General features: G+C 53.5%; 1 protein-coding gene across 3 annotated transcripts in view; it reads left to right on the forward strand.

Annotated features, from left to right (window-relative positions):
• DAAM2 (dishevelled associated activator of morphogenesis 2) overlaps positions 1 to 8793 on the forward strand; it is a 109479-nt gene that overhangs the window by 94506 nt on the left and 6180 nt on the right. For all 3 annotated transcript variants that reach the window (XM_057554332.1, XM_057554331.1, XM_057554333.1), the window contains exons 16-19: positions 3191 to 3297; positions 4501 to 4585; positions 6182 to 6288; positions 6420 to 6508. In XM_057554332.1, coding sequence (XP_057410315.1) covers positions 3191 to 3297; positions 4501 to 4585; positions 6182 to 6288; positions 6420 to 6508 — 388 coding nt within the window. The remainder of the gene's footprint in view (positions 1 to 3190; positions 3298 to 4500; positions 4586 to 6181; positions 6289 to 6419; positions 6509 to 8793) is intronic.

Below are 8793 nucleotides of genomic sequence, written 5' to 3' on the forward strand. Positions count from 1 at the left end.
CATTTCTCTCTTTGGTCTTGGAGCACTGGAGGTGGAGTAGCAGGGCCAGGCCACTGTTGACCTTGCTCTTTTGCTGGCCCTGGGACCTAGGAACTACACCTACAAGGCATTATAACCTTTCCACCACTTCTTCCGCTATACTTCCATCTCCCAACACTCCCAGGAGCTGAGCAGAGGGTGCTAACGTTTCAAGGAAGGTGGAGCTGCTTCAGGTCACACTGCGGGGCTGAGGCTGGGGCTGGCCAAGAGAGGCCCTGGCTTTGCCCTGCAGACACTGTGTACAGAGGCTGACCAGCAAGCCTACTCTTCCCGAGGCAGGACAGGGGCTGGGCTTGGTGTCAGGACGCGGGCGCTCCTGAGGCAGTACCTGCTGGGATGGCCAAAAATGCCGATTCTCTGACCTCACCCTCCCGTGAATGTGAGGGCCTGGGAATCTGCATTGCAGAGCTGGGGGCCTTCCTCTGAGGTCCAACCTGGGCATTAGCAGCCTAGAGGCCTCGGAGCGTTTGCTTTGTCTCTGGCCCGCCTCCCAGGAGTTGTTTCCTCTCCAGGCTGTGCTGTCTTCTTCCATGTTTTCTCCACTGACTTCAGGTTCCAGCCCTGAGGACTTTCCCCAGGTGCCTGTGAGTGGGGTCTGGGCCCTCTTGGCTCCTGGGCAAAGGCAGCATGTCGTGGCCGGTCTCCCCACTGCTTACTGCCAAGGCCAGAGCTGTGGATGACCCTTCCTGAGGGCGGGCAGGACCGAGAGCACGTGTGACTGCTCCCGGGGGACTAGCCAAAGGGGTGCGGGGGGTGGGGGGGCGGGGCTCTGGCCCTGCCTTAGGGGTCTAGGAAAACCGGATGGTTGTTTGTTTAACTTAAATGTAGGTGCCCTAGGCCTCTGATTTTCTGCCCCTAATTCCAGGAAGCACTTTTAGCCCTGTGCCTGTGTCCAGCTGGCATGGTACAGGCGGCAGCTGTGGCCCGGCTGGGGCAGGAAGAAGTTCTTTGGAGCATTTGCTGCTCCTGTGATCAGTGCTTCCGAGCCAGGGATGGAGGGAGTGTGTGCTGGGCGGATAGCAGACCTGGGCGAGCACACGCCTCCCCCTATTTTGGGAGTCTTCCTGGCCCAAAGACTCCAGGGTTTGGGAACCCTGGCCCACCCAGTCTCCAGGGCCCTGAGGTAGGGCTACGGTGGGGGCCGGGGGGAAAGAGGGACTCTGGGGTTTAGGACAGGCTGGGCCTGGGGCCTCCCAGTTTGGGAGTGGAGGAGAGTGAAGACGGACAGCGCCCTGCTCTGTCTCCCCTCGTCTCTCTGAGCCTGCTCGGTCCAGCACCCTGTTTCAGGGCTGGGCTCACCTGCACTACTGTCACTCTGCAGGTCGCCCGGACTCTGGGGTGTTGAATTCACAGCAGCAAGGCTGGAGACCCAGAGGCTGTGCTGCCTTGGTCACCTCCTCTTTCTGTCTTGGGGTTCCGGGGTGTGTGGGACAGGGACGGTCCTATGAGCGTGGTCTTCCCACTGTGCCCTCTGCGTGTCCTGAGTTAGTGACTTCAACCTCACCCGGGTCAGGAAGAGAGGACCGGGGGTGGGCTCTGCCCCCTCTGCTCCCTAGGAGATCAAAAGACAGACAAGGGGCAAAGGGTAAGGAGCAAAGTTCAGGGACGCCTGCTTTCCTCTGTCTCAGTGAATGCAACTTTCACGTGCTTTCAGCTCAAGTTCGGTTGTGGTTGTGTCTCCTCCCCTATTTTGAAAGATGAAGTCATGCAGGGGTGCAGGAATGCCCTCTGCCCTCTGGGCAGATTCCCAGCAGAGGAGCAGGAAGAACTGCAGCCAAGGCCTGGGGTGGGGCAGCTCAGGGGCCTGGTCCGACTGGGGAGTGGTGGTCCCCCTGGGCGCAGGGCACTCAGGAGAGGCTGCCTGTCCTCCGCTTGGTCTGGCTTCTCTGTGAGTGCATGTCTGCTAGAAGCAGCTCCTGTTCGGTGCTACTTGCAGGTCTCCATCTCCAACCATGGGGGTCTCACTGGGATGGGGGAGACAGTAGATACTGAGGGGTCCCCATGTCTTTCCTACTGTTCTTTGGTCCCCAAACCTCTTGGCTAACGTTGTGCATGTTTAATTCTCTATTGGCTGTGGCTGCTACCTGCCTAGGAGCTGCTAACTAATCCTTGCCAGCAGGTGAGTCACTCCTGGGGCTCTGGACACTCCAACTTTTAACCACTGTGCTGGGCTGCTGCCCTGTACTGGGCCCAAAAGAGAGGGCTTGTCAGTTCTACCTTCTGCCTTTTTACCCATCTTAACAGGGTGGCGTCAGGGAGTGTCCCCAAAGAAAAAGCAGAAATGTAGGGAAGGGAGCTAATGCAAGCAGATCCCTGCCAGCAGTGGAGGTGAATGTCTACTGGGGTGAGGAGAAAGCTTCTAGGTCTCTTGTCTTACCCACTAGGCCCAAGGCAAGGCCGTCCTGTAAGACTGCACAGGCTGGGCACTGCACAATTCCAGGGGCACAATTCACAAAGACAGTGATGTGAGTGGCAGCCCCTGGAGTCGTCCAACCTGGAGCATGTGCTTGGAAGGACCTCCCAAAGGAAGAAACAGTCTCCTGCCTATCTCACCAGGGGCCAAGAGAAGGCCAGGCGATCTACGATTTCTTAGGAATTGCCCGCTGAAACTCCAGAGGAGAGAACTTTGCAGGGAGTTGTGCCTCAGTTTCCCCACCTCTGAACTTGTGGGTGCCCTCCACCCTGGGCACACTGGGCTTTGCCCGAAGTCCCCAGGGAGGGGTCCAGGAACTGTGACCTTACGGGGACTTGGAACCAGCTTCTTGTCATAAGATTGGGGAGGCTCTCTGGGTTGCCTGGGGCGGGGGTAGGGGTTGATTGTCTGGGACACAGTGTAGATCACACTACACAGCCACAGGGGTCAGTCACTCCCCGTCTAGTTTGCCCACAGAAGGGCAGTCTCTGATAAAGGGGCTTCTCATTGCCCCCGACCCATTCTAGCCCGGGGTAAAGCCCCAGAGCCTCCTATTGGAGTCAGATATTAACCACCCTCCTCTCTCTCTCCTGTCTTTTTCTTTCCCTCTCTTTCTTCCGCTCACACCAGGAGCGTTCCCTGGTTGGCAGGGGGGTGGCTCCTGGGGTGGGGGGTAGGCAGGAAGAGGACTGGGGAAGACACACACTTCACCCCTTCTACTTGGCTTGTCGGTTGCAGAAAGAGTTGGGCTCCACGGAGGACATCTACCTGGCCTCGCGCAAGGTCAAAGAGCTGTCAGTCATTGACGGCCGGAGGGCGCAGAACTGCATCATCCTTCTCTCCAAGTAGGTGCTCGCCCTGCCTCTACGGCCCCTGCTCCACAGTAGGTTGCAGGTGGGAGGGACTGGGTCTCCAGGAAGCAGAGGCCTGAGCTGGGGCTAGAGAGAAATATGATGGAGCTGAGTGCCTGGGGGAGAGAGGTGCCTGGCAGAGGAATGGGGTGATAGCAGTCTCTGGCCTCCCCCCCATCTCCTGGCTGTCCCCTGGGGCAGCAGGGGGCCCCTGATCTCGAACCATCTCCTGGGAGCCCATGTTGAGCGGCAGTGCGGGGCTCTGCAGACAGGAAACTGCCCCATCACGAGGCCCCTGACCAGCCTGGTCAGCGTCTGGCAGCGGAGTTGCTCTAAGCCCATGGAGGGCCCCGCTCGGCTCAGGCCACACAGCAGCATGATCTCAGCCCCCAAGCATTTCCCGCGGCTGCAGAACAAACAGGGCAGTATCTGCACTAACAGCATAGCTTCTGTGTGGGGCCTCCCGCTGGAGCCGGGATCAGAGGTCACCGCCTCCTATACTATTCTTAGCACTGCCCCAGCTGCCCCGGGCCGTCCATCCCTGCTTTCCTCCCCACAGGTCCTAAGCCTCAGTTTCTCCCCCTTAATGCTTCCCCAGGGCCTCCCAATGGGTGTGCATCTGGAGGGGCTGTGTGTGTGTGTGTGTGTGTGTGTGTGTGTGTGTGTGTGTGTGTGCACGTGTGTGCACGTGTGTGTAGGGGGCTGCTTCTCCCTCTCCCAGACAGCAAGACGTGTTGGAACAGCTGTGCGGGACCCGAGGCGCTGTCGGAAGACTGAGACCTGTTCTGTCTTGAAGGAAACAGGAAACTGCCCCCTTAGTGACCTGCCCATATTCCCATCCTCCCGTGGAGATGCCGTGGGCATTTTCGGCATGAGAAGGATCAGAACCTCTTCGCCCTGTCTCAGTCTACACTGAAGATGGCCCTTTTCCTCCCAAATGTCCCTATCTATTAGGATGGAGACTCAAGCAAGAAACCAGAGACTCACGTCTCTAGAGACTAAAAGATCTCAGGACTGAGTTATAGAGTGAACCATGTGAGTTTAGTCTGAGAAGGCTTTGCAGAGGAGGGAGTGCTATCAAATGTAAGCGAGCGAGAGAGAGAAGGCCCAGGCTCTGGCTTCTGAAGGAGAAGGTCTGGGGTCTGTCCTGATCAGAGGGGCCAGGCCAGGCTGCTCAAGGTGGGGTTTTTGCCTTAGGTTGAAGCTGTCTAACGAGGAGATCCGGCAGGCCATCTTGAAGATGGACGAGCAGGAAGACCTTGCTAAGGACATGCTGGAGCAGGTGAGGCCCCTGAAACTAGGGGGCAGCTGGACTCCTTCCCGACAGCCCCCAGGGAGGCCGAGTCTCTTAGGTCAAGGAGAAATCGGGCTGGAGGCTGGAGGAGTGAGGGAGAGGTTTACAGAAACTTCCCTGGGCCAACCTTTCTGAGGGGAGACCAGAAAAGGCTGCATCTTTTCAGGGGATTGAGGCCCCCAGAAAGGAGATATGAGGAGTGACCCCTCCCAACCATGGGCCTCAGGGCAAAGGCAGTGACCCATAACCATATCTCCCCCAAATCTCTTCCACATCAGTCTGTTGTGTCCTTCAAGAGAAACCCAGAAAACACCAAGCAAAACCACCATCAATTGGACATTAAAATTAAGAACTCTGTTGATCAAAAGGCACTATTACTAGAGTGAAAAGGCAAGTCAAGCTTTAGGAGACCTTTGCTTTATGTATAGATCACAAGGATCTCATATTCAGAACAAAGAACTTTACAAATCAGTGAGAAAATGGCAAACAACTTAAAAATGAGCAAAAGACTTGAATAGGTACTTCATGAAAGAGAATTTCCAAATGGTTCAATACTATCAGTCATCAGAGAAATATGGTAAAAGGTGTTCAGTACTGTTAGTCATCAGAGAAATATGGTAAATCACAGTGAGGTAGCACCATCCACCCACCTAAATAGCTAAAATTGAAAAGGCCAACAATGCTAGGTGTTGGCAAGGATGTGAAGCAACTGGAACTCTCATTGGGTAGAACCATTTTGGAAAACGATTTGGCAGTACACATACCTATCTTAGTGCCCAACAATCCCACTGGGTACAAACACTGACTATAGGAATATTTATAACAATTTTATTTATAAAACCCCCAAACTGTGAACAACTCAGCTGTCCATCAGTAGGAGAGTGAATAGACTGGTATATTCCTACAATAGAATAGTGCTCAGCAACGAATAAAAAATGGATGACCAACACCTACACGGAGGAGCCTCAGATATTATGTTGAGTGAAAGAAGCCAGACCCCAGAGAGAACACACAGCATGAGTCCATTTGTATGAAGTTCAAGAACAGTCAAATTTTATCTAAGGTGATAGAGTTCAGTTGAGAGGCTACACTGGGGGACGGGGGTGGCTTGGCTTACTGAAGTAGCTAGCACAAGGGAACTTTCTGCGGGGATGGAAATCTTCTTATTTTACTCTGGATGGTGGTTCAGTGGGTGGATAGTTTTGTCAAAATTCATTGAATTGCACATTTAAAATGGATGCATTTTATTTTATGTAAATTATACCTTAATAAAGTTGGTTTAAAAAGAAAAAAAATCATTGAGCTGTACACTTAAGAACAGTACACTGTACTGTAGGTAAGTTATATCTCAATTTTAAAAAGTAAAAAAAATAAAGTAAAAAGAAGGAAGTCTAGAGCTGGGTGTCCTGTGTCCCCTTGGGTGGGGCAGGTGAAACATAAACCACCCCCATGAGGATGCACCTCTCTTTTATGGGGGGCCCTCCCCATCTTGAGCCTGGTCAGTGTGTGGGCTTCCATGGGCTGCCCACCCCCCATGTCAGCTTCTCACCTGCTTCCTGTCTGACCTTCACCTGCTCTTTGCAGCTCCTCAAGTTCATCCCGGAGAAGAGTGACATTGACCTCCTGGAGGAGCACAAGCATGAGATAGAGCGGATGGCCCGTGCGGACCGCTTCCTCTATGAGATGAGCAGGTCGGGGGCAGCAGGCGCGGCCAGGAGGGGGCGGTGGTGGGCGGGCCAAGGAGGGGGCTGGAGCTGCTCTGGGGCTGGGGCTGGTGGGGGGGGGGGGCGCTGCCTCACGATGCAGCCCTCCCTGTCCACAGGATCGACCATTACCAGCAGCGGCTGCAGGCCCTCTTCTTCAAAAAGAAGTTCCAGGAGCGGCTGGCTGAGGCCAAGCCCAAAGTGGAAGGTATGGCTGAGGGCTGGGGAGGAGACCTGGGGGTGGGAGGCAATGGACAGGCACAGAGGAAACCTCCTTCCTTATTCTTGATTCCCCCCAGAAAACCAAAGTCAAGGACAATATGTAAATCTATGATTTTTGTAGATGTATGCACTTGTGTATATGGGCACACGTGCCGGCCATGCACCCCATTCCCTGTGCCTCAGCATGCAGGCTCTCCAAGGAGGGGGGATCTGTTGACATCTGCCCCAGCCTGGAACAGAAATGCTGAAAAAATGATGATGGCAGTAAGCACCTAGAACACTTCTTGGCACAGATTGTTCTGCTTGAGAGGTCCTAGGTGCAGAGAAGACCTCTGGACACGTTATTTTAAGTGTGAGCTACTAAGAAAGTAGGAAATTGGGCAATGGGATCCCCAGAGGTATCTGATTTGCTGGGGTGGGAAACCCCTCCCACCTTTTTCAGGTGAGAACTTTGTAATTAAACGAGAACCACATGCCAAGTACTGTGTGAAACACTCCACGTGGATGGTCTCATTTGGTCCTCACAACGCTATGGGGGCCATTCTCTCATCTCTAAGATGAGGCTATGTTAGTGGCCCAAGGCTGTGTTACTGGTAGGTGGTGGAGCCAGGATAGGAACGCAGATGTCGTTCTTCAGAATCCATCCCTTCCCTCTTGTCCTGTAGTACTTCCCAGAGGGCATGTCCCTGGAACTGCCTGGGGATGGCAGAGGACGGAGGCACAGGGAGCTGGGGGGAAAGGCAGGTGGTCAGGAGGGTGGGCAGCCATGAGGACCCCAGAGGGAAGAAGCAGGAGAGGCTGTGAGGCTGATCTGCGGTGAAAACAGGATCAGCAGATTGGAATGAGAGAGCCAGTGTCCAGGATGCTGGGGGGCAGGCTGGGGGCAGAGCAGAGCATGGGCCCCCTCTGCTGGACACCAAGCTGCCTGCACTCCCCGGGAGGCCCAGGCCAGAGAATGGTCCTTCCTGGAGTTTGATGAGCTGCTTCAGGAGGATTCCCGGGGTAAGGTGGAGCGTGGCAGGGTTAGAGGCAGACGTTTTCTGTAATCTGGACGGACACACACACACACACACAGACACACACACACGTGCATGCATGCAATAAGGGGTCCACAGGCTGTGTGGTCATAGATAACGGGTCTGAGGGGGAAGGAAAGGGTTCAGCAGTGACTCTGCAGGTCTGAAGGCACCTCCTTCCCTGGTGATGGGTGAGCCCTTATTTTCACACAGCCTTCTTTGTCCTGCTGTTGACTGCCCTTGGGGCGTCAGGCACAGATAAAGGGGTTCAGCCCAAGGCATGTGTTCAACTATTTGTGTATCTTGGGTCAGTGGAGCAAATGTGAGCAATCGCCTGTCATTTGGATCTGTGGAACCAGAGCAATTTAGCCACCAGGTAGATTTATTCTCAGATAATTTCCTTCTCCTAGGAGCTCACTCCTAAACTCTCCCTAAGAGGTCGTCAGTGTACGCTCAGGAAAGAGCTTCCCTTTAATATCGAGCTAAGCAGAGTGAGACGTGTTTGGGATAGCAGAGCCTGCTGAGGAAAGTAACAGTCGCTCTGCTATAGCCATGGCTACTGTTCTAGAATGGTCTGGAGGTCTCTTCTGTCCCAGACTTGGGAGGAGGTGGCTGAAGTGGTATTTGACAGAATCAGGTCAGTGGGCTTGACTAGGGGCAGAGAGGTGAGGATGGTGCAGGAGTTGGGGTCCACGCTTCTCCCTCCAGTTCTCCCAGGAAATATTCCTGGAAGAGCTAAGATGTGGCCTGTCCCAGCTGGTTGGTGAGCTGTTGGCCCCTGTCCCCAGCATCCCTCCATCCCCAGGCAGGGCCTCTGGGTCAATTTGCCAAAAGCCAATTCATCAAATCTGACAAATTTACCAATTCTTCTATGAATATATTCATGAACATATTCTTGAATATATTCTTCTTATGAATACGTTCATTGCTGAATATACCAAACTTACCGATGCTCATCATGAACACATGCACTGAGTGTAGTCAAGATGAATATGGCTTCACATGTAAACATTCTTATGAATAATATATTCATGAATATATTATTCTTAGGACTATATCTAAAATGTCTGCATTGTGTATGCAAGTTTTCCCATTTACACTGATTCCCTTTGAACTCTTGTCAGTTTCTGTTTTGCCAACATTGTAGCATTTTTAGGATTCCTCTGCAGATTTTTCAAATAGCAGTGTATCAACCTTAGAAAAACTATCCCAACCAATACGTGTTGCCGGAAACTCTGAAGTAGTTTACTTCAAA

This window comes from Balaenoptera acutorostrata, chromosome 10 (genome assembly GCF_949987535.1).
Source record: "Balaenoptera acutorostrata chromosome 10, mBalAcu1.1, whole genome shotgun sequence".
Taxonomy (NCBI): domain Eukaryota; kingdom Metazoa; phylum Chordata; class Mammalia; order Artiodactyla; family Balaenopteridae; genus Balaenoptera; species Balaenoptera acutorostrata.